Below are 26,298 nucleotides of genomic sequence, written 5' to 3'. Positions count from 1 at the left end.
CATCCGGGTACCTCTGATAGTGCTTGGAAGTGCCAGTGACAATAGAAAAGCACCACTAGAGGGTTTCCAAGAGCCGGTCTACACTACGGGCAAGCCTCCATAGACTCAAAGGCCTCCAGTCCCCACCACTAGGGCTCCTCTCCTCCACCACACCCTTGCTCCCACCCCCAAGCCTCGGGCTCTGACCAAGGTTCTCTATCCCCAGTTGTGGGCAGACTGAGAACCAAAGATCCTTCACCTCAGGCTGCACTGACGGGGCTGCCCTCCTAAAGCGCCCCTAGAGGTAGAGGCCAGAAGTTGCCTGTCCCATCAAGTTCCACAGCCAGCGCATGATGGGGCCAGGCCTGGAGCCCTGATGTCCCAGCATTTTCTGTGTACCTGCTCACCAGCCTGTTCTAGGAACTGAGGACAAAGCCAACCAAGAGAAAATTCCAGCACTCACGGAGCTCAGCTAAGACCCCGAACAGGCAAGAAAGCACCAGGAAACCTCGTAGTCATTTCAACAGTAGCCAACGTGCAACGAGCCAGGCAGTGCTGTAAGCCCTCTCCATGTATTATCTCTTTTAATCCTCCCCACTAACTGGAGAGAGAAAATTATTATTGCCTCCTTTCACAGACAGGCAGACTTCTGTGAGGAGAGTCATATGGTAGGAACTGGGCGAGCCATTACTCAGACCAAGTCTCTAGAGTCTAGAGTCTCTGCTCTTATCAACTAAATAGCACATTGCCATCACGAAGCCATCAAGAAGCTGTGAGCAGGACAGCCGAGGACCACAGGAGACAGAGGGCCTGACTCGGCCTGGGAATATGTACACAAAGGAAATGACATTTGCCCTGGTTCTTAGAGAAGAGGAGCAGGCCAGGATGACAAGGGCAAAAAGACTGTTGGAAAAGCCTAGAGGCATAAAAATAGAGATAGAAACAAGGAGTTTCACTGGATTCAAGCATGGGGGGGGGGGGTTGAGGGAGTGGCCGGGAAGGGAAGGGTCAGGTGATCAAAGACCCTAACTTGATTCAGAATTTGGGTTTAATCCTAAAGACAATGTGGAGCCACTGAAAACATTGTAGAGCAGGACAGTGACATAACTGTGCAGAGAGTCAGTAGAAAACTGGACCAGAGCAAAGTGAACTACTAGACAGAAGGCTGACCTACCAGGAGACGGTAGGCATAAAACAGCAAGAAGATAGAAGCCTGAACTTGGCAGTGATGCCGGAGAGAAAGAAGTGGGAGGTCTGGGAGGGAGATGAGAGGATGTGAGGGTGAAGTGAAGGAGGGAAGGCAATGCGGGCTCCTGGGTGGCAGGAGGCCTGGGCGACTGGTGCTTCCCTGGCTGAGATAGAAAACCCATCGAGCGAAGAGCTAGTTCTCATTTTGTTTGGTTTTAGGAGAGGATGACAAGTGGGGTACACAAGGTCACAGCAGATGTGGGGGGGCAGGCCCTGCAGAGAGGTCCATCAAAGAGGCCCTACGCTTTGCCAGGGAGGAGACGAGGCCCGGTGAACCCGGCCCCCGCCACAAGCCGGTCCACTCCCAGCCGCGGCCACTGTGCCGCCACATAATGAGCTCCTCTTCTCAATTTTAGAGTCTAGGGACTGCAGCTCATTAAGGTTTGGCCTGTGTTAGAGTCGAGCATCCCGTAATTGCAGAGCTCGCCTGACTCCCTGTCATTAGCTCTCTGGTTCCCTGGGCTCCACCTCCCCTCTTGGATTTGCTGATTGACCCCAACATAGAACGGCTGGCTAAACAGGGCAGCTTTCGTTGCGTGGTGGGGACTGCCTGCTGTCCCCGAATCTTGCAGCTCCCAGGGTTCAACCGTCCTCAGCCATGAACTCTGAGCTGCCATTCCCCTGTGCATGAAATCTTTCCTTTGCAAGTACAGACGACTGATCTGATTACTCACACAGAGGAAAGGAATTGAAAATTAAGGTCAAAGCAGATGGACTGGCAATGAGTCACATTCCCTTCATGGTGGAAAACCACCACAGTCAGGACACGTTAGGGGCTCTGGCCAAGGAGCCTGAGGGGCCAGGGACCAGGACTAGGGTTGGATTTTCTCGGTCTCCATTGTGAACTGGAATCTGAGCCTGATGCTGTCAAGACTGTCCCCACGCCTGGGGCAGGGAGGGCATCCCACACAGTGAATGGGGCTCCCGGTGCCCGCCCAGTTCTCATCAGAGCCTCTGAGAGAAACAGATGCCTACTCCCTGAGTAACCCTCTTACTCTCCGATGGCAGCTTTCCTGGACATCTGGAAGAAGGTGACCAAGACCTAAAATCTGGGCTTTCTGCAGTCTGGCAGATTCCAGACACAGAGCCAGATGTAACCACAATCATCTCTACATACCAGGGTACTGGTAGGATGATTCTTTTTTTTAAGCTGGAATTATCCAGGGTGGAGGTGGGAACAGGGGAAGGGAACAGCATAGTCTTGTACCAAGAAATTGCCAGGGTGAAAACAATGAGACCCCTAAAATATTCATTCTAAAGTCAGAGGGAATTAACTACCCACACAGCAAGCAGGGAGGTTTATTGACAACAGAGCACCTTCAATGTACCAAGCACTCCCTCCTTCAGCCCTTAACAGCACTCCGATGGCTGGAGATTACCATCCCCATTTTATGGATGTAGACACAGGCTTCGAATCATCACATTTGTCTAACACCTCACACTAATAGTGATAATAAATCTAACATTGATCAAGTGTTTATTACATTCTGGGCACTGTGCTAAGGGCCTGATTCCATCTTAATTGTTCACTTAACCTTCAAAATAATCCCATGAGGTCCACATAACTGAAATTTGGGAGGTTAAGTGACTTGGTCAAGGTTACACAGTGCACAAGTAGAAATAAGAATCTAGGCAATCTGAGACCAGAGCCTTGCTCTTAACAATTATGCTATGGTCTTTGAGGTCTTTAGCAAATGAGCTGAGATTCAAACCCTAAAATGCACAGCCAGGGCCCTCTCTGCTATGGTTAGACTGCCCTTACGTGACATATCGATACCTTTTTAAAGCTTATAATCATTTAAACACTGTGGCGTGTCTGATCGTTTTTCAGACCCTTGTCACATTTCTTTCTGGGAGAAAATTGGGTGTGTATTGTTTAAATTCAGGACAGAACCCCTGGCCCAGTGGCCCCTTCATCACATATGTCTGACAGGTTTGCACCAGAAATACTACCAGAGCTGAGAAGCCAGGGAGACATGCACACAGGGTGAGGAGTGACCCTCTCAGGACTTCAGGCCACAAAGGGGTCCTCTCCCACCCCTCCTTGCCCTGCGCTTCTGCTTTGGTCTCTTAGATTGCCCCCTTCATTCATCAAAGCCCATCACTGGGGAAAGGTAACTGTGCCTGACCCTTCAGATGCCAAAGGGAACAATTTTTCTCAGCTCAGCAGACCCACACCATGGCCCCCAGCTGCTGGTACCAGTTCCTCATCCCCAGCTAATCCTACAGGCCTGGCATCCAGCGTTCCCCCAAACCCCAGGGGTTGATAGTTTACGGAGATCTATGCCTACACTGTGGTTGGCTCATTTCAATCTCTTTTCAGTTAGAATGGAACTTTATTCTTTCAAAGTCTGGATATTTGGATTTCCCTGCCCTACTCTATTCTACCTGCTATGTGGAGAGTTCTGTGCAAAAGAACACTTTACTATATGCCAAGAATACTTGGTAATGGCCTCCAAACTTTACTGTGTACCTTAATGTGCCAGGAACTTGGCTGGGTGCTGGGATTACAGAGGGGTTGGTTAGAGGAGAATCTCCAAGAGGGCAGGACCTTCTCTTGCACACTGACACATTCTCTGCCCCCAGCACCATGCCTGGCACTTCAAAGGCACCAATAAGCATTTACTGAATGAGTAAATGAATGGCCATAAAGAAGCAATTATGGCTCATTGGGCTCCACATGGCATTTTGAGGTCAGCAGAAAGAATCATGGGAGCAGAGAGAAGGGAGGCTTAGTCCAAGCTATGATATCTGACAAAGCTCCCCAGGCCAACACTGGACGGGTGCCTTCGAGTGCCCCAGGAGAGGAATCAGAGTTGGAAGATGCTAGGGTTTCTGACAGAAGAAACAGCATGCACAAAGCAGTGGAGGCATGGAGCCACATGCTGGGAAAATCGCAAGTTCTAAGTGTAATCTGGAGAAGTGGAGGTGGAATCAAAAACACGGAATTCAAATTATTCAAATGTTGGAGTTCTGAGATTCATGGATTTATCTGTATTACATCCCACCAAAGCAGGGCACCCTATTCCCCCTATAGAACATTTCTCCTGGATATACCAAGGGCTTCCATAAAATCCAAGTGGGGCACACCCTTAGATGCTGAAAGGGGTTCCTAAGCTAGGGCGCCTTGCAGTGTCCATCCCGGCTTCAAGGCAAACACTAGACCTCTTGTGCATTTCATAGGAAGGAATGAGAAGACCTTGCCTTGGTCAATGGGACTGCTTTCCCAGTCCTAGGCTCTAACGTGTGATATTTTTGTCCAGCAAAGGGAACAGACTCTCCAAAACTCATTCACAAACTCCTAGAATATTAGAGCTGGAAGGGTCCTTGGGGAAACTTTTGCCTACCTCTTCATCCTCATATGAAGAAACTAAAGCTCAGAGAGGGAGAAAGATTGTCCAAGGACACACAGCAGGTTAGTATACATCCAGGACTGGGAGGGAGGGAGAGAGGGAGGGAGGGAGGGAGGGAGGGAAGGAAGGAAGGAAGGAAGGAAGGAAGGAAGGAAGGAAGGAAGGAAGGAAGGAAGGAAAGAAGGAAAGAAGGAAAGAAGGAAAGAGGAAGCGAGGGGATAAAGGACAAGAGGGCAGCCTCTGGTTTCTAGTCCATGTTCCTCACTGCACTGGGTTCTCCCATAAGAGATTTAATGATGAAACTGTGGACTTTTTTTTTCCAGTGAACATAAAACCAAAGACTAAAGTTACTTGTCTTTAGAAGAAAAAAAAATGTCTCTCCAGCTCTCTGATTCCATCAAACAATTAAATCTTTGGCTTGAACTCAGAAAGAGGATTTAAATTAATCAAGATAAAACTAGCTTACTCTTTCCCTCCAAGCAGCAACTTTCTACCAAAAAGAATGAAGAGTTTGCTGAAGACTGGAGTGCCTTGGGGAAAGGAACAAAATCCAAGCTATTGAATTAATTTCTCATAGTCACCTGAGGCTTCTCAGCGATTCGTCATTCACTCATCAAACATTAAACATTTATTCATTCAACAACCACTTATTGAGCTCCTACTGTGTACACTCTAATCACAAGAGCACAAATATGAGTCAGAAATTAATTTGGCCCTTGGGACATTCATCATTGAGAAAGGTAATGGCATTTACATAAATCATCACCCCACAACCCAGGGCCTGGGTTGTGTAAATTCTCAGTCCAAAGTAAATCTCATTTGAATGAGTGGATGAATGAAGTTGGGGTCTACTACTGATCACTGCCACATGAGAATTCCCCTGGAGCTCGGACACAGCTCTTCTAGAAACAGCATAAGGAACAGCTCAGAAAAGGCAGGACTCCACAAATGGGTGGGTAGGGGCCTGAAGAGTCTTTTGACAGCTCCGTTCCCTTCTCTGGGCCTCCGTTTCCCCATCTTATGAGGATGACAGATGAGCTCTAGGTAACTCCCAGCAGTAACATTCGATGGTTCTATGATCCCAGTTCCCGGCACTGTATGGGAATTTAAACCCAATCTCTCGCCCTAAAAATAACTATTGAATCACTGTCCCTCTGCCTTCTCAAGGTCACGCCTGTGTTCCTGTGGATTTCTCTTGGGAGACGAGAGAAGTGAGGGAATTCGATTCTAACTGTGACTGGCCTTCCTTTCTATTTAAACAACAGAAAAATATCCAATTATCCCATTGACAATTACAGTCTGCACATTTCACCGCAGGCACAGAAAACAGGCCAGCAGCAGAAAAGCAGCCACAGACCAGGGGTGCACATATGTAAGCCATTATCTGCTTGGAGACAGGCTGGCCTGCGGTGGCCTCCAGCTGGACACCCCTTGCCAACAGGCCAGGGGCTATCGGGGAGGCTGCCTGCCATTAGCTGTAGCCACACCCATACTGGCTCATCTCAGACTCCAGGCTGAAAGGAAACCAGGTGAGAACATGCCCAGTCTGGTCACCAACATGTCCTTAAGCACCCAAGCGTCGTACAAGGAACCTGATCTTCACTCAGTACATATGTGTAGAAAAACTTTGTTGAAAGCTAATGAGTAAATAACTACCTGGATGAATGAGTGCATGGCTTGTTCGTGTGAAGCCCCCAAGAACACGGTGGAAAAGACAGACTGGATAGAGTATTGGCCAGCACTCAGGCCCAAGCACCATCTGGGAACATCTATCCAAGCTCCGTTCCTTAAAGCTGACCCAGGGCAAGTACCTTAACCTCCGCAAGCCTTAGTTTCCTCATGGGGCAGATGTATGTGCTGCTCAGGTTCCCCTTTAAGGAAGGACGTGTTGTCCCCAGCTGCTGGGAGTATCACTAGCTAACAGCCTCCAGCTGCCAGGCCTTCAGACTGTCTCAGAGTCACCTCACCGAAGGTCATACCCTGGCCCACGGCTGCCCACTCAAAAGACATATCAAGTGGGATTTGAAGACCCTGGCCACCCTGTACAATGAACAAAACTGTGATTCCCAGGCTCCCTGTGAGGGTAGCTGAAGTCACTCAAGTCTTCTTCCTCCACCTGGTCCTGCTTCTGTCTTCTCCCTTCCCTGAGTGCTGGTCCCAAAGGCACTCCCTAATAGCCACTCTCAACTCTCAACTCTGTCCCAAAGGCTGCTTCCCAGAGAACCCAACCTGTGGCCCATCACTTGCAAAATAGAGATAATAATCAGCACACATGTGTGCCGTCTGGCGGGTACGTTCGGCGGGAGCCAAGGTCACACGGCTGGTAGGAAGTGGAGCTGGGACTCAAGCCCAAGTCTGATACCAAGGCCTATATGTTTCCAACCACTTAGACCCACATTCAAGTTTCCAAGAGGAGGGTTTCGTTCTCTGGCTTGTTTATTTTATTATTTTTAAATATGAAAGCTTTCCAGGAGATGTAGTTGGAGTTGAGAACCCTGACATTCCCTCTCCTATTGTCCATGCTGACTTGGCATGGGATCCCAGCCCCTGACCTGGAGCCCACACCTAGATAAGCCTTTTTTTTTTTAATGCTATTTACTCATAAGGGTCTCAAATACCAAAGGCCTAACCCCTATGATTCACCCAAGCTGCTGGATGATCTCACGCATCTTGTCGGTATTTGTTTATTTTGCACATTGAAGTGAACAATGAATGGCACTTCAGAGTGAAGTTCAGTTTCAATGAAACACGACAGAGAGAAGTCAATTATCCAGCATTAATTATTTGTCTGGGGACAATAACCATGGTGTTATTCCCCCACTAAAGAGGCCTCTATAGCTTGGAACAAGAGGAAAGAAGAGGTAGCTGCTATTATCTGTCCACAATGCAGCATCAGATTGGATAAATTAACCCCTCTGACATCCTGTAAAGACACATAAGCCTTCTTCACGAACATGGCCCCTGCACACAATTAATAGGCTGGTAGGGCCCAGGGATTGTGTTCCCCTAATATTCCGGCAATGCCAGGCTATGAATACATTAAAGGAAATACCACCTTCTCTCTGCAGCCCACCCTGCCCTATCAGAACTTTAGGGCTGAAGACATTCTAAGCAAACCCCTTCTCAGGTTGTAGCTTTGTGGCCAGCCAGAACTCTTGGGGTCATGTTAGTCCGGGGCTCTCCTCCCAAGATATGTGGGTAGAACATCAGTTAGAAACCCTAGCCCGCCTCCAAAAAGAAGAGTAATGTAACTTCTAAATCATTTTCATGTAATTTAATTTCCTTTTATCCTTAAAGCTTCTGAGGCAATTGGAGGTGTGACGGAGAGAGACAGTGGTCCCCAGAGGCTGAAAGAGTGCCAGGGTCTGATCTACCTTTGCCCCACATTCTCTAGACCAGGGACCTAGTCTTTATCTGAAGAGGTTCTAGCAGTTCCTGTGTGCAGGCAGGATACATTAGACATATTATCTTAAATTCTCATTACAACTCAATGATGTAAGTATAAACATGCCCATTTCATAGACGAAGAAAGCTGAACCCTGAGGTTATAACTAATATGCAGCAGAACCAAGATAAGTTGAGGCAGTCCTGACTCCCACACAATCCTAAACTGCCCTGTGACAGCAGCTTCCCCAGCCCCAGCACAGGCTCTCCGGTCTGACTGTCCCAGGACCCAGGAGGCTCTGAGGAGGTGTCCCAAAGCCCTATTGTGTTAGACGAGGTTATCAAAAGGACGTGGCCATCGGTTCACCCGTGCACTGGACCCCAGCCACCCGAGGCTCCTCACCCCCTCCCCTGTCCTTGGAATGTGCATTCCACTTGCCTTCCCCCTCCTAGAGGCTGCCCTCGGGACACAACCTTGAGATAGTGATGTGGTGCTGAGACTGTCTGGGTAGTATACTCAACTGAACCCACTTAAGGCCTCCATATACACTTTTAAGATTTTGCGGCAGGTGTGGAATCTACACATCTTGCGGCGGCTGAAGACAAGCCTCATATATAAGTTCCCTTGCCTATGTAACCTGCTGCCCACCAATCTGGGTGGCCCGCCTCCTTCTTTGGTCTCTCTCTGCCCTTTGATTACAGAGGCTGGTTTCAGATTACACCTGGGAAGCTCCCCAGGTGCTTACCAACCAACATATCGCCAGAGCTGTTTCTGCCCACCTGGCTCACGGGTACCGAGCTACTGCCTGGTGTGGACAGCAGCCAGAAAGACTATGAACACTTCATCTAGAATAGCTCCACTTTCTCCTGGCTTAAAATATTAAGCTGCTGGGAGTGTCTGTTGATAATTTCGGATTTTCTCACTGAGGTCATTTGCCAAGAGGGGTCAGGGAAAGGATTTCTAGAAGACTTGCCTGAGATCACCCTCATGAAGAGCCACAGCAGATCTCTGACATGGAGTAGGCACTCAATAAACAACAGGCCCCCTATGCAGCTTTCCCTGAGTGAGACACTTTGTACATAGCAACTCATTCAATTCACACGTTAACCCTATGAAATAGGTACTATTTTTACCCATTTTATACGTGAGGGAACTGGGGGTCTGACAGGATTCGAGAACTTGCACAAGGCCACACAGCTAGTGAGAGGAAGAACCTGGCTTTGAAAGCAAGCAGTCATGAATTCAAAGGCCATCAGCCGCTCCAACATACACGTATCCCAACAGGTTTGCACCTCACGATCCCTGAGCTCTGCCTAAGACACACTGTGTGGAAAGATACTTGGGCCCCCATGTGATCCCTTATTCTCCATGTTAGCCTGCACAGAAAAGTCCTAACTACATCTCTAACAGTGTTTTCCATTCTAAGTAGCATGCACAAGATACATGTCACACCCGTATACTCCCTTATAATGATGGCCTCAAAGGGGTTAACCCAGTACCAGTAGACTTTTAGCAAATACTCATTATTTTTTTCTGATTTTAAAAGCAACACACATGGGGCACCTGGGTGGCTCAGTCGGTTAAGCGGCCAACTTTGGCTCAGGTCATGATCTCACAGTCCGTGAGTTCGAGCCCTGCGTCGGGCTCTGTGCTGACAACTCAGAGCCTGGAGCCTGTTTCAGATTCTGTGTCTCCTTCTCTCTGACCCTCCCCCGTTCATGCTCTGCCTCTCTCTGTCTCAAAAAAAAATAAATGTTAAAAAAATTTTTTTTAAAAAAAGCAACACACAGTAAGAAAAATACTCAAAAACCAAATAACGTGGAAATGAACAATGTGTGGGGTGCCTGGGTAGCTCAGTCGGTTAAGCATTCAACTCTTCATTTTGGCTCAGGTCATGACCTCAGGGTGCGTGGGATCAAGCTCTGCATCAGGCTCCACACTCAGCTCAGAGCTTGCTTGGGATTCTCTGTCTCCCTCTCTCTTTGCCCCTGCTCTGCTCTTGCTCTCTCCCTCTCAAAATAAAATAAATAAACTTAAAAAAAAAAAAGAAATGAATAATGTGATAAATTGAAACCCTCCATAATTCAGCTGGGGGGTGAAGGACAGAATAAAGGTAAGATGTCAGTGATACATGTAATATGTAAAACAAAACATACAAAACAAATCAACAATGACTTAACAGTCTTGTAAGGGCTACTTGGATTCTGTTGCCTCAAAACGACCCCATCAAAAGATCTCAGAAAAAAATTTAAAAAGCAAGGCAGAAACCCTTGAGCCCTCAGTTGCCTACTTCCTCTGTAGACCAAACCTGCATTACTGACCAAACAGCCCAGTTTGCCTGGGGCTGAGGTGTTTCCAAAGTCACAAAAGTTTCAGGGCCCAAATCAGGACAGTCGTGGGGCATCTGGGACAGTTGTTCACCATAGATTCACTGGCCTGGTACTTTCCCCTTCAGTTCTGGTGCTGGCCCCCAAAACCAGCCAGGTCTCCACAGCTCCCAACTGTGTGAAGTCACCTCTGGGGCTCTGTCTCTCTTTCTTCTCACTGCATCGTCTGCCCTTCACCCTCTGCTCAGTGTGTTCCTCCATCCTCCTCCCCACCGCTCTCCCCTGCCCAGCTCAGGGCGACAAATATTTCTGGAGGATCTGCTCTGTGCTCAGTTCTCTCCCTGGTGCCCTCGAAGAAGTAGAAGACACCTAAGGGTAGACTGTCCCTTTCAAGAAGCTCAGAGAGAGTCTTCCATAACCCCAAAGGCCCCCAATGGCTCCAGCCTCCTTGCCCAGGTGGGATCAGGAACCCCCTCCAGGGTCTCCTATCTTAGCAGAATACCCCATTCAATTATGTTTCATTGTCTGCCTGCATCTTAAGGAGACCTCCCCTTGGGGGACTGGACATGCCTGATTCCTTCATGTCTCAGGGCCCACTTGCATCAGTATTTGCTGAGTGAACATAGCATCCCCAATGCTTTGTCTTAAGCTTCCACCCCAGGACAGTGCATGGAGAGGTGGAGCCACCTGCAGCCTCAAGATCCTGGAGCTGGGCCTCAGCCATTGGCCAGATAGAGCAGGCCTGGCCCTAAGAGACACCTATGGGACTTACCGCTGACCCGGCAGAGGGATGGAGTCCAGGTGGCGGCCTCCAGGCAACGCCATCATGTTGATCCCAATCTGTAGCAAAGCCTGCCCGCAGTGGTCGTGACCCTGGAAAAAGAGAGGGCAGGATGGGGTCAACAGATGTCCTTAGAGAGAAGGCGCAATCACTTTTGCTCTCAGATCCAGGCCACAAGGAGCCAAGGCAGCTATGGAGGGAAGGCCCCCTAACCCTCCTCTCCTTTTTGAACCGGTTTACACTCCACTGCCCTCACACAAGTAGTGCAGGACTTAGTCTAATGTCCCAAGCTCACCATGAATCCCTACAATCTTTTATCTCCCAATATCAAACATTTGCCTGACCCATCTTGCTTTGTACCAAACACAGGGACACACAGACCAGCAAATACTGCATGGGACATACTCATACTCTGAAAGTATCTATGGTTTATCTGAAATTCACATTTAACTGGGCAGCCTGTATTATTTGCTAAATCTGGAAAGTCTACATGCTAATTCTCTATAACCATCACAGCACTGGGTTATTCATGTCGATTATGCATGGGAAATGTGACACTGTAGTGGGCATAGTGGTTGCTTCCCAAAATCCATTCCACTTCAGATGATATAATTTCACTCGAACTGCTAGTAACTGGTTCAGAAATATGCATGGGACTCAATTCAGACCAATGAGCCATGATAGGATTGCTTCTACAAAAAGTTCTTTCTCCTAACTGCGAACCACAGGAGACAGTATCTCTCCCATTGGACCTGAACAAGGAAATACGTCACATCATTGCTACTGGAGACCAGCTTGCAATCAAGAGAAGACCTAGCTGGGAGAATAAAGCTGGCACACAGAGAATAATAAATCTGGGTCCCTGGTCACTAAGCCACTGAATCAACGAACCCTGGAGTCTGGCCGACCCCTAGGCCTTCCTGTTATGTCAGATGATAAAGTCCTTGTTGTTTAAAGTGAAAATTTTGTTAGTGGACCACCAAAAGCAGTCTGATAAAGATAAACCAGATTCCAGGGGCCTCCGTCCCAGCACTGAGGGCCCACCTGGCTTGTCTGTGCCTCGAAAGTTGCACCAAGACAATGGTGCCCTTCCTCCATCCAATCAGCTGCCCACCTGTTTGACTCCTCCTGTTACCTTGTCCCTTCCTTGTTCTTCCTCTCTGCCACCTCCTTCTCCAAGCTGGTGAGGAAGTTCTCCCTGAGGAAAATGGAGATTCTTTCACCGTTGCCTGGGTAAAGCAACAGAAGAAGGGTTGGCCATCACCCAGCATGCCCTGCGCTTGAGGACAGCAGATTTCAAGACTTTCAGGGAAAACGCAAGTATGAGCTTGTGGGAAGATAACAGCTGAGAAGAGGGAGATAAGTCCAGAAAAATTAAACTCTTACTCCATGATTACAAATGACCCTTATGAGAAAAGAGCGGAGGAGGACTTTAATTAATAGTAATCACGCTGGACATAAAGTACCCTTTATGATGCTTGGAATAAAGAATAAGTCAGTTGATCTGAAAAGTATGGGAGACAGGAGCTCAGAATAAACTAGGGAATTGTGTAATTCCAGAGACTCATGGCCACTGCCTGTCTCCCAGTCTGTGGGTCCCACCACAGTATGAACCCCTCAAGGGCAGGGACCCTTTGTGCTCCTAGCACTGAGCCAAGAGCCGGGCATGCAGAAAGCACTCTATGGGTCTGTTGAAAAGATGAGTGGAACACATTTTTAGTACCTTTCTGCTGAGCCCTAATTCTTTACCTGTAACTGAGAGCAATAATATCTATTGTACAGGGCTATTACAGCAATGACAAGACATAAAGAATATGGAAGTTTCAGGCCAGGGTGAGAGCTCGATAAATAGTAGCCTTTGTTATTCTTATGCCCAGAGAGTCCATTGTATACCTGCCCTGTGGTCAGCTAGGTTGAGGGAGATGCAGCAAATGAGACAAAGCATATAAAGCTTTGATAGTGCCCATCAACATCAGGAGTATCACCACTGTTATTTCTAGCATTATTATCATTACTGAAAAAGTATATTTTTGAAACCCAGTGAGTCAGCAGGCACAAAAGGATGGCACAAAAGAAAAAAACAACAAAAGGAGGTAACTGTTCCCTTTCCAATTTGTTTGAACTCAAAAGGGAAATACCAGCTTTTCAGAGTGAATGCTATGACGTCATCAGATAGCAGTGAGCAAGCAGGTATTATTTTACCTCCATCTCCGTCACAAAGAAGAAAGGGGTACAGAGTAAGAACAGTCGAGAAGGAATTTGAGCTTATGGTAGGTGAGGACATGGAGACAGTAAGGAAGCTGCAAGGCCCTTTTGAAGTGTGAAGCAGTTAGGGTTCTGTGAGGAGATGAAGCATGCCCTTGGTATTGGAGGACCTTTGGATCTGATCAAGTCATATCTGATGGACCTAGAAAAAGGGAGCGCGGCCATGAGCAGAAGGATGCAAGAGAATGATGTGAATTTCTAAGAGGTAGATTCTAGAAACATAGCTTGGTGACCATGAAATTCTAGAACAGATGCCTAACTGCTGATCTGTGAGCCCTTTGGGCAGAAGCCAGCTAGAGCACAGTAGGAACAAGTCATGTCCAAACCATCTGCTTCCGTTTCGTTAGGGACCACTGGGCTCCTAGCGGAGGGGAACACAACAATAAACCTGATATATCTTGATTTCGCTTAAATGCCCTGATGAGACGTCCTTGCTCAACCATTTCACCCATAGCCTCCCAGAGTTGTGCCAGTGGAGCCTTCCAGCAAACAAAACCTTGGTTCTTGTGATTGCATGTTTTCCCCGAGGCTAGAGAAGCCTCTTGGGGACATTTGGGAAGCATCTGTATCAAGGACCTATTCACAGACTATATTATTTATGCCTGCCTCTTTCCCCCAGTAGGACAAGACTCCTTGATGCCTGAAACCAAATCTTGCTCAATGTGGGACTGATCCCAGGACCCTAGATAATGACCTGCATGGTTGAAGCCAGGATTATGAGTCAGATTGGCTCTCAGGAGAGCCATAGCTTATATTCAGTGCGGATGAGGCACAGGTAAGAGAGAATATCTGGAAAGTGAGATAGGAAGGACCAAGAGTTTAACCCAGCTGATGTTTATAAAATGTCTCCACCAATAATAAGAGCTAATATTTACTGAGTGTGTACCATGAGCCAAGCACTGTTCTAAATGCCTCATATGGTATTAACTCATTGAATACCATCACCATCCCCCTGCTACTGATGACACAGAAATTCAGTGGAGACATATGCGTTGCTCAAGATCACAATGCTGGTAGGTGACAGAGGACTAGGATCAAGGTTTTAGGATTTAGAGGGGAGGTGCTAGAGCAGGTGGAGATGATGACGGTAACAAACGAGTGGCCCATGTCCGGCATTTGCTAACAGGAAGCCCGACTCCGTTCCACGGTGGCAACTACACCCAGCCCCAAGACCTCACAGCCAGCCAGCCCTCTTCCCTGTCACCAGTGCCTCCCGCTGCTCCCATCCCCCGGAAGGACTGTGAGTGTCCTCCAGCTTCGCCTAGTGCCGGCTCTCAGTAACGCAGCCGGAGGTCCCTGCAGAACAACGGTCCCTGCAGAAATGAAGCAGATTGCAAAAACTGCAGTCAAAGGGTACAAAGAAGACAGGCACGGGCAGTGGGGACATCTCTTCTGTTCCTCATTTCTTGGTTCCTTTTGCGAGAATCGTGTGGACAGTTGTGGGCCCCAAAGGGATCAGGAGATGAGGAAACCACAGTCCCAGCTAAAGCCTAAAGTGTCACTAGCTTTACAGAGAGGCCTATTTCAAGCATGCAGCCCTCAGGAAAGCCTCCAAAGGCTGCTTTCCCGGCAGCCGCCTCCCCTACTGCCCTGCGCTGGACTCATCCTACTGAGCAGAGAGATTCCGATTACACACCTCCAAAGCTACATAGCATGTCAGGGAGCGGATTCAAAGTAGCCCCTTTGCCCCACACTGTCTGTCCTCAATGTTATTGCAAAAAGAACTTGAATTTTGGGGTCTGACAGATCTGGATTCAAATCCTGACTCTGTACCAGATTGGTACCTGACCTTGAGAAAATCATGAACACCCATGAATGTGGTTCCCTCCATTATACCTGCCTCCTAGGAGCTTCATAAAGATTCAATGAGATCACTTGCAAAAGCCCCTAATAGATTAAAATAAAATAAAATAAAATAAAATAAAATAAAATAAAATAAAATAAAATAAAATAAAATAAAAATCATGTGCTTGACACATGGTAGCTTCAAGAAGAAGTGTTCCTCCCCATGGAAGGAGTTATTGAGAAATGTATCTTAGGGCAGAGATGCTGTCTTGCCCATGAGAGGGGTAGAAAAGACACATGCAGAAGTTAGCAAGAAAGAGGAAACTCCATTACCTCCAGCCCCAACCCCTAACCCCACCCAAAGCCCTTCCTAACTCATTGGAAATCTCACCCTGGAGCTTTGCAGCCTTTGTTCTGAAGGCTCTTGGCTATGCCTTCCCATCCCAGGAGAGGCTAGTTTACAAGAAGGACTTGAAGCCTTAAGTGTCTCTGATTTAATTCCATGCCCAATGAGACAACGGCTCATTTAGACAGCTCATTTCTGCTCCTACATCCCATTAGAGGCAGCCCTAGCTCACCTCCATTTGGCTAACAAGCCAGCTTGGGCTCAGAAGGAAATGGAGGCGATTTACAGCAAATTATTCAATTAGAACAATGACTGGGGCGGCTTCTGCCATTGTCTAATGGGCCAATCCCAATACAGCTCGAGGCTGGGCTGAGATTATTTAATCTGCAGAATCCATTAGGGCTGTCAACAGGGGCAGGACAGTAAATATTGTGGAAAGCAGTTAAACTCCAATGCAGCGCTAGGTACTGGGAGGAGGCAGCTGGGGGTGGGGCGGGGGAGGGGTGGCTGGGAGAGGAATGAGACATGGGGATTCAGTCATGTCCCTCATTATGTGATCCTCTGCCCCCTCATTTTTCTCCTCCCTAGAATTTATCATAATTGTAACTAAACAATTAACTGAAATTAGTAGCTTAATGTTTTCCCCCCTGAGGATCCCAGGGTCAGGGACTAGAGGTCTGTCCTGCCCACTGCCATATCCCCCACCCCGCTCCTGACTCTGTACCTGGTGCACAATTATCAGATCCACTAACACTTCCTGACTACCTGGATGGGTTCTTACTGAAGGAGCCCTGGCAGGTGCCTATTCTGCTGCACTGTGATGAGTATTCATTGAGAGGGTGATGGGAGGGCCTTTTCCAACCATGCAGGGTACAGGGAGAGGGCTCTGCATCCTTACACCCACTGACACAAAGCCACCTGTCCCCTCCTGAGTTTCTGTGGCCCTCACTGTCTGATCACACCTGGATAGGCAGGCTCCCTCCCCACCCCCAGCTGTGGCAGGTTCTCCCAGACAGAGAGACAGGGACAATGGACAGTTGCATCACAACTGAAAAAACTGCCAAAGTGGGTGCTAAGGGAGGTCCAGAGGGCTTCCCCAGCGGTACTAGGTGAGAACAGGTGGGGAAAAGGGGTCAAGGCCTGACTTCAAAGCTGACACTTGCAAGAGGAGTGTGAAAACACAGGAGAAAGGAAGGTGTGGAAGGAAGGGTGGGCAGACAGAGGGAAGAACACGGGGAGATTAAGGAACTGCAAGTGCTTCTAGAAGGCTGAAGTGAGCACCCCGGGCTGGTGATGGAGTTTAGAGGAAACGATCCCAGTAGCGTGGGAATACAGAAAAAGGAGTGGCCACTTTCAGCTGGGAAAGTAGGCCACACTTCTTAGAGGAGATGACATCTGAAGTGGGTCCTGAATGCAGGGTGGGATTTTGCCAGGTGAAATGGGACAAGGACATTCAGTGCCAAGAGAGCAGTGTGAACAGTGGCATAAAGACCAGGAAATGAAGCAAGTATTCAGGGACCGAGATCTCTCGCAGGATGCTGGAGGGAAGGTGCTTCCGTGGTCCTGCATACGAAAGGAACAGATTCTTTGGCCTCTTTCCTGTGGGTGGTAGGGAGCCACTGATGGTTTGAGCAGGGGAGTAAAATGATCAGAGTGAAATTTCAGCTCCCATGGTGACCAGTAAGTGGATGGACTCCAGGGAGTGGGGCCAGTAGCAGCGGTCCATTTAAGAGACAGGTGCAACTCCCAAGGGGACCACCAAAGCCTGGGTTGGAGGCATGGAGACCTGGGGTAAAAAGGAGGGCGGCTGCAATGAGCTTTGGGAGGTAACAGCAATGAGCTTCCCTCCTCACCCCAACTCGAGGCACTGTTGATCTGTGGGAGCATGGCAGCAGTCCTCGAGATATTTCAGTATTGCTAGCTGGGGTGGCCAGCATGCTGCAGCAATCAGATACTCTAAGAACCCTCATTCCCAGGGGAGATGCAAGAAACTAAGCAAGCTGTCACCTAGCCCTACTGAATAGACTGAGCCTCATGAAATATAGACAGCTCCGGCTCCCTGGAGGAAGCCTGGGTGGCCCCTCACAGCTGTCAGGCAGCAGAGGCAAGCAGGTGGGCAGAATAGACCTCAGGGCTCACAGGAGCTGGGCTTGCCCCTCAGGCCCTGAAGACCCTGGCCAGGCAGCCGGGAAGGACTGTGCATCAGACCTCAGCCCTGCTCCTCAATTCCAGAGCCAAAACAGTTTCAACAAAGCACAAACAAGGCCCCAAGCCTCCCCTTGATTAACTGGATACATCTACCTTCTAGGCTTTACCTAAAAGGTAACAAGAATCCCACCTGCGCAAATATGTCCGGGGCAAGACTAGAGCCCTCCAGCCACAATCTGGGCAGCCTTCCTGGAGGAGCTCACATCATACTGTTAGAGTATTAGAATTAGTAGGAGGCCTTAGAGATTATTCCCTTGTAATAATAACTATAATGATACTAATAATAAGTAGGAGGAGAAGAGGGAGAAGAGGGTGCTATTTGTCAGGCACTGTTGTAAATGCTTTACAGTTATTCATCCTCAGAATAATCTTATGAACAGCTCGTGTTAGCCCCATTTTTCAGATGATAAAACTGAATCACAGAGAGATTAACATGGGCAGATGGAAAGACATGTTCAGAGAGGGGAAGAGATCTGCCTGAGGTCACACAGCAAACTGAGCTATATCTGGAACTTGCATTCGGGTTTTCTCACTCCCAGAAACTTCCCCATGAGAAATCCAAACAAGGCTTTGTATGGTTAGAGCCCAGAGAGACCCCACTCAGGCTCAGTGTGATTTTCCCTGGGAAATCAATGGCTCTGGCAGTTGCCCAACTATAAATCTAGGATAATTACTCATGCTCTTTCTCCTTTGCTGTAGCTATCAAGCACAGGGGAATGACCAGGGGATAGGAAACTGCAGGGAATCCTAGTCTAATTCAGCTCAGCCTTGGAATAAGACAGGCAGGTTGATGCAGAGATGTCCATGAGTCCTCAGAGGTCTGAGAGAAAGGAGCCAGCCTCCCTGCTGAGGTCCAGGTGCCCCAGTCCCTGATCAATATGATTGCCCATCCTCTAAAGGGCTCCAGCTTGTCAAAGCCAACTGCCAGGCAGCCTCTCTTAAATGATCATGTGTAATTGTCCCAGGGGGAAGCCCAAAATTCCTGGAACCAGGAAAGCCATGGCTGTTCCATCTTGTATCTCAGGGTGGACCCTTCCTGATTCTAGGGCTATGACACCCCAGCTGCCCATAAGAGGAGCACCCAGGCCTGAACCACACAAGGAAACTGCAGTTACTGCCTTCTGGGAGCTGGCCCTGAGCTGCTGATCATCTAATAGGCGAAAGTGAGATACAGGTACCCCAGACGTCCAAGACCTTAGGCAGAGTGTAGCCCCCGAGAGAAGCTATGCCAGGCCTTTGGGCCACCCCCATCCAGAACCCCTGTTGCTTAAGAACACAGATTCGGAGTCAGTGCCTAGCTGTGTGACCTTGGGCATTAAGTGTCCTTATCTGTGAAGTGGGGTACATAATAAAGATAATGGGAGTAATGGTTCCTTCCTCATGGCACTGCTATGCGGATCAGTGATATCACAGATGTGAAGTACCTGGCACACAGGGGTGCTCAGAATCAGACTGGTTCTGTTTCTCTTCTGGTGAGGACAAGTAGCCAGCAGCAGGGGGGGCAGCCAGATGGAGGCCAGTCTACAGCCTCCTGAACTATATCCAGCTAGTCAACTGCTTTTTACTCTTTCACTTTTTAATTATCCCCCCTTACTTTCTAACTTTTACTGATGTGAATGTTAGCCAACTGCTCAAATGTTCCTTAGCTCCGATTTGCAAAAGCGAGAGCCCTCTCTCACTGGGCCCAGATCCCAGGGTGCTAAAATTAACAATCAGTATACTTTAAGCTAATGACTTACTGGTCGTGACTGCCACGAACAGACATAACTCTCAGATAAAAGCCATTAGAGAAAATTGAATAGCTCCAGCGTGGTGAAAATTTGGATACATCCTGTTTCATAAATCACGCTCAGGGGTTACACTGGGCGAACTATTTCCCTCTCTGAGTCATGATGAGGCCCCAGGTTGAAGGGGTCTATATACCCTTGGGAAAGAAGACATAGGAGGGAGAAGCATACGATCTGGGGCATAGAGTGAGTCAAATGTGAAAAAACAGCCAATTTACAGAATGCTGTATTATCAAGGCTCATCTCTGCCTGGTACGCTGCATATCACAGCAGCGTTGAAACGGTGCACTGCATGGTGTCTACTTCAGAGTAGGAGTTCAACAAATATTGGTCATTACCCAACAGGGGATTCCATGGTTCTCCAAAAACATCTTGCTCTTCCATAATGCTATGCATTGCTCATGGCATCTCAGCACGTCCAGATCAAAATCTCCTCCACTCTCTTTTTCTATCTCCAGGTCATACCAAGGTTTCGGGACGCAGCTCTAATCCCACCTCATCTGGGAGGCCATCTCCAACCACTCTAACCTATGTGATTTCTCCCTCCAAAGAGTTACCTAGGACTCAATAAAGCTGCGAGGTCTTGAACAGTTTTAAGTTATAATGGTAGGGATGCTTTCTCCATGGCCCTCTCTCTTCCCCTGTCTGCCCGTTAAGTGACGCCAGAGCAACTGGAAAGCCACATCAACACGGTGAGGCCAAAAGATGGAAGAAGATGAGTCCTGAGCATGGTTTAGAGCAGAGCCACCCAACTCACATCAGTCTGAGGGATAAACAAGAAATAAACATAATGTGTTTGGGGGGTTGTTTATTATAGCAAACAATCTGAATTAACCTAACTATGAAAACTAAGTCAAGTGCTATATTTAAGGCATCCAGAAGAGTGCTAGACACAGAAGTCTCTCCGTAAATATAAGTCCCTTTTCCTATCTTCCTTGGTCTTGTAGGAGATGGTAGAATACTGTGTTTGTCTAACAGTTAGCCTCTGGACATTGGCTCCAGCTCAGGCACAATATGGCTAGAGTCCAGAAGTTGATGAGGTGACAGTAGGATGGAATAAATATCTACAAACATTTAAAGTCCTATCAATTCTGAGACTACGATTCTGTTTCTCAGTCACTGCCTTGTCACTCACATGTATCCATTCACAATAATAGCTACATTTTACTATACTCAGGTGGTTCTAAGGTGCATTTTTTTTTCATATTTTAGCATCTGAAATTGGGATGCATGTTTCAGTCAATGGCATCTTTGCACTGTGTTACAGTTTAACTGAAAGCATATTTTCTTTTTTATGAAGCAACAGGGCATCTTACAATCTATGGCATTTTAAACTCAATGAAATATAATATTGGGCACTTAATTGTGTGCGAAGCACTCTTCCAAGTGCTTCATACAAATAAATTCATTTATTTCTCAAAAAAAAAAAAAAATCCAAACTAATCAGTACTGCTATTATCCCCATTTTAAAGATGGGGAAATGAAGACCCAGAGAGATTCTAAAATTTGCCAAGGTACACAGCTAGTAAGTTGAGTGGCAATCAAGACAACATTCTCTTTAAGGAACTCCATACTATGCCACTATTTTTCAGCACCTGGTTTTTAGTTGACAACTGTGTCCCCTTCTTATAGACAACGCTCACACAGAAATTTTGTGTTTGGCAATATGATGGACCACATATTCTAAAATACTTTTCCATGAGAAGAATTTGAAAGGATTGACAAAGATGCTTGATGTTTTTTAAATGCATCACTGAACTGGCAAAAAGATAAGAAAGCTGGAGAGGCCAGGAGGAAAGCAAAAGCAGGAACCAGGGAAAAGAAGCAAGAACTGAAGGGAGTTTTTGCCCTAAGAAGATCTGCTACTGTATTCCTTAAGCTCTGTTTCACATGTGTATTGGGTAGGGAAAACTTGGCACAAAGCCTAGGGACGAGGGAAAGGATCAAATAGAGTCCAAAAGACCAGAAGCTCAATGTTAAGGGTAAATGAGAAATAGTCTTCTATACAGAAGATGCAAGAAAAGTTGTATCCCAATTTCACCACTGAGTAAAGGAAAGTAAAATCTCTCCCAAGAATTAACGATCTTCATATAGGTTTGTGACCTGAGTTCACACTATCCATTGTGGGGGTGGGGGGTGGTGGTGAAGGGACTCAATTAGAGAACTTAGCTTCAAGAAATAAAAGAGTCATGGAAATATTTTTCAAGGAACAAAGGCTATAAAATATAACCAAGCAGATTTGAGAAAGAACCAGATTTGAGATGGAACTTCTATAAATTAAAAATATAACAATTAAAATGAAAAAACTCATTAGAGATCTTAATCACAGCTCAAGGATGAATTAGTGTAAAAGACAGAACAAAAGAATTGATCTGAAATGCATCCCAGAAAGACAAAGGGAGACAAAACATGACAGAAGTAAAGCCAAGGAGTGAAAAGTCTACCAAGGATTTAATCAGATTTCCAAAGGGAGAGAAGAAAAAGAACAGGGGGAAAAGTAATATTCAAAGAAATAGTGGCTGAAATTTTTCTATGAAAGTTTGAAAGACAAAACAACTTTCAAACCCAGGAATGCCAATGAATTTTAAGCAGAAAAAATACAAAACATACACAAACCATAGAAAACTCATAAGACTGGGCTGCCCAGGTGGCTCAGTCAGTTGAGCGTCTGACTTCGGCTCAGGTCATAATCTCATGGTTCATGGGTTTGAGCCCCGTGTCAGGTTCTGTGCTGACGGCTCGGACCCTGGAGCCTGCTTGGGATTCTGTATCCCCCTCTCTGTCCCTCTCCCGCTCATGCTGTGTCTCTCTGTCTCTCTCTAAAATAAATAAACATTAAAAAAATTTTTTTTAAAGAAAACTCATAAGACTAAAGAACACCAAAGACAGAGAAGATTTTGAAAGTTTCCAAAGGGGAAAGAAAAAAAGAGAGAGAGAGAGGAATTAGATCAATAGGTGACCACTTAAGAGCAATGATGAAAGTCAGCTGACAATGAGAAAATATCTGATTACAGAGAATAATGGTCCTAAAATTCTATACACCGAGAAACCCTCTTTCAAGACTAAGGGTGAACTAAAGACATTTTCAAGCAGGTAAAAATCCCACAAAGGAAATTCTCTTTAACGTTTATGTATACATTTTGAGAGAAAGAGAGAGGGAATGAGCAGGGGAGGGGCAGAGAGAGATGGAGAGAGACAATCAATCCCAAGCAGGCTCTGCGCTGTCAGTGCAGAGCCTGATGTGAGGCTCAAACTCATGAACCATGAGATCATGACCTGAGCCGAAATCAAGAGTTGGATGCTTAACCAACTGAGAAACCCAGGCACCCCACAAAGGAAATTCTAAAGGATTGATTTCAGGCAGGAAAAATGTAATGCCTGACGGAAAATTTGAGATACAAGAAAGAATGGTGAGCAAACTTACTTGTAACTATTTCAGGAAATCCAAACAAATCTTGACTATAAGAAACAATTATACCTCATTTATGGAGTAAGAGAAAACAAGATAAATCTAAAATATTGTATGCGAATTCAAAAGGGGATGACTAAAGTAAGTCAAAGTATTCTGAGTTTCTTTTATTTGAGGAGGAGGAAAATAGGGATGTAAATTAACTTCAGCCTTATTAGGTTATGATTAATGCTGTAATATCTAGAGTTACCTTATTAGGTTATAATAAATTCTATAATATCTATGTATAACTAAAAGAATATATGTAAAGATAAAAATAAATATTACCATTCAAATAAGTTAAGAGGGGAAAAAATAAATGAGTAATAAAAAAAGCAATAAAAAAGAAGAAAAAAAGAAGTTTGGGGGGCAAGCATTAATAAATAATAGTAAACACAGTAAGGAGGGATGAATTAAATCAGCCAATTGTGAGAAAAGATTATAAAGTGTGCATTACACACACACACACACACACGCACACACACACAAAGAGAAAGAGAAAGAGAAAGAGAGAGAAGTACAGAAAAAAGAAAGTGTGCTATGTTCTGTTTATAATATACCTAAAACAAAGAGACCCAAAACAGCTTAAGTTAAAGGCTCCAAAAGATATACCACAGAAATATTTACCTAAAGAATTCTGGTGCTAACGTATTCATATAATACAAGACAAACTTCAAGACAATAACTATGATAGAAATGAAGAGATTTGCTACATAAAAATAAAAAGATTAGCCCATCAAGTAGATATAATAGTGAGGATATACATAATAACAACAACAATCTTAAAATATACAAAATAAAAACTGAAAAATTTCAAGGAAAAATGAACAAATCCAGAATCACAGGTGGAGATTACAACACAATTTTGTCATTAATTGATAGCTGAAGCAGAAAAATTATTAGTAACAGTATAGGATATTTGAATGACACAGATTAGATTTAGTGTTTATAAACAACACTGCATTTAAGTTATCAGGAATACACATTCTTTTCAAGGATTTATGAATCGTTCTTTTTCTTTTTTTTTAAATGACCAGTGACTGCTAGATCATAAGCAAGCCTCCACAAATTTCAAATGAGTGGTATCCTATAGATTGCAATCTCTACCCCAATACATATACCCCCATATATTTAGAAATTTTAAACATACCAATTAGAGGCCAAAGAAGAAACTATAACAGAAATTAGAAAACAAACCCAAATGATTATGAAAATGCATATACAAAAATAATGTAGTATACAGGTAAGTAAAATTAAAAGCAAAAATTGAAGCATTAAATTAGAAAACAAGAAAATATAAAAATTAGATTTTTAACTTCTAACAGTATAAGAAATTTTAGACAAGAGGAGAATAATTCCAAAGAAATTAGCAGAAGAAAAATAGTTAATATAGGAACTAACATTAAGCAAAACACAACAAAGACACAAAACAAAATGTACACACAAATAAAAGGATCAACAGAGTTAAAGTTAGTTTTTGAAAATACAAATAAAATAGACAAACCTTTGGAAAGATCAGTGGGGAGCGGGGGGAGAGAGATCAGAAAAAAAAATAAAAGAAACACAAATAATCAATATTAGCAATAAAAGGGAGTTTATTACTACAGATGCAGCAGAGATAAAAGAATGTTATGGATAATATTATATGGACAAGAATATTCTGCAATATCACTGAAATCATAAACAAGTTAAATAAATAAGTTACTTGCTCTAGACAAATTTATAGAAAAATACAATTAGCCAAAATTGACTCAGGAAGAAATAGATCTATAACTACCAAATAAATTAATCAGTACTTTAAAAGCTTTCCATAATGAAAACACCAGGCACAGAAAAGTTCACAGATGAGTTTCTATCATTTCAAAAAAAAAAAAAAAAGACAAACTCACTCAAACTCTTCCAGAGAACAAGAAAAAAGAAAGCATACTTCAATTCACTTTAGGAAGCTGACATAATTTTGATACTGAAACTCAGCAAATCACAAGAAAGGAAATTCATGGGCCAATTTCATGTAAGAACATAGATGAAAATATACTAAACAAAATATTAGCAAGAAGTCCAGCTGTATATGAAAAGGATAATATACTATGGCCAAGTTGGGTTTAGCCCCAAAATTCATGGCTGTTTTAACATTAGAAAATAGATGAAGGAAACTCACTACATTAATAGGGTAAAAAAGGAAAACCTTATGGTCATCTCAGTAGACGAATAAAACCAACTTTGTAAAATTCTACAGCCATTTATAATAAAATCTTTTAGTAAAGAAATAGACCCTCCCTAAATAGATTAAAGGGCATCTGCCCAGAAAAAAGTATCTACCATACTTAATCACGACGTGTTGAAAGCATTCCCTATGAAACCAAAAACAAAATAAAAATGCCCAGCTCCCACTAACTTCTATTCATTATTGTACTACAGATCTCAGCTAGTGTAGAAAGAAAGAGAATTTGTAAGAATGGAAAGAACCCAAACTGTCATCATTTGCAGCTGATATGATGGGCTGCCACATCAGCCAGTGCACACAGCCAGGGGAGTGAGTGGGGGCTGTATCAGGCCTCTGCTGTGCCCTCCTGTCACACACCTTACACACAACGGGATCCACCAGTCACGTCTGGGGAGACATGGCTTTCCCTAATTGTTCCTAAAATGCAGCATGAGCTGGTAAGTCACTCTCGTTGTCAATATAGAAAATTCCAAAGTACCCACTAATGAGCTATTTTAACTCACAAAATGGCTTAGAAAGTTGGACAGAAACGAACACACAAAAGTCAAGTAGAGTCCTAGCCACTGGCACAAACATCAAGTGAAATTTAGAAGAAAAAGCATTAACAAGAGCAACAAAAATATTTAAGGTATATAAAAATGAATCTTAACATGTACAAGTTCCTTAATGAAAAAAAAAACAAAAATTATGAAAAGATATTAAATAGGCCCAAAATAAATGAAAATTTATTGCATATAGATAGACATAGATACGAAAATGTAAATTTACCATAAGCTGATATATAGATACAGTGTAATCCCAACCAAGTCCTCACAGGATTTTTTTCCCTAGAACTTCATGAGTTAAATCTGAACTGTATAACCAAGATTATTCCTGAAAAAGAAAAATAAATTAAGGGACTTTTCCTGCCAGATAACAAGACTTATTTTCAAGTAGTATACACCATGTGATACTGACCCCGGATAAACTTAGAGAATCAAGTAGCAAGCCCCAAAATAGACCAAAGCAACTGTAGAAATGTGATTAATGACAGTGGAGGGGGAAACAGAGGGAGTCAGAGTCAGAGCACACAGCACATCCCAAATCACAAGCAGAAAGTGAATGAGGGTATGTGTGTTGGGGGCTGAGGGGTGATTGCTCCTGCCTGGTCTATGAGGGGTGA

General features: G+C 45.1%; 1 protein-coding gene across 1 annotated transcript in view; it reads right to left on the bottom strand.

The window, feature by feature from the left end:
• The window catches only part of INSC (INSC spindle orientation adaptor protein), a 129,514-nt gene that overhangs the window by 80,476 nt on the left and 22,740 nt on the right, over positions 1–26,298 (bottom strand). Inside the window, exon 2 of the mRNA XM_047071821.1 lies at positions 11,065–11,165. Within this exon, the coding sequence (XP_046927777.1) occupies positions 11,065–11,165 (101 nt within the window). The remainder of the gene's footprint in view (positions 1–11,064; positions 11,166–26,298) is intronic.

The sequence above is a fragment of the Lynx rufus genome, unplaced genomic scaffold (genome assembly GCF_022079265.1).
Source record: "Lynx rufus isolate CCGP_SWC_20201006 ecotype Redwood Valley unplaced genomic scaffold, mLynRuf1.p SCAF_9, whole genome shotgun sequence".
Taxonomy (NCBI): Eukaryota; Metazoa; Chordata; class Mammalia; order Carnivora; family Felidae; genus Lynx; species Lynx rufus.
The sequence above is the reverse complement of the archived record's forward strand: the minus strand, read 5'-3'. Positions and strand labels throughout refer to the sequence as shown.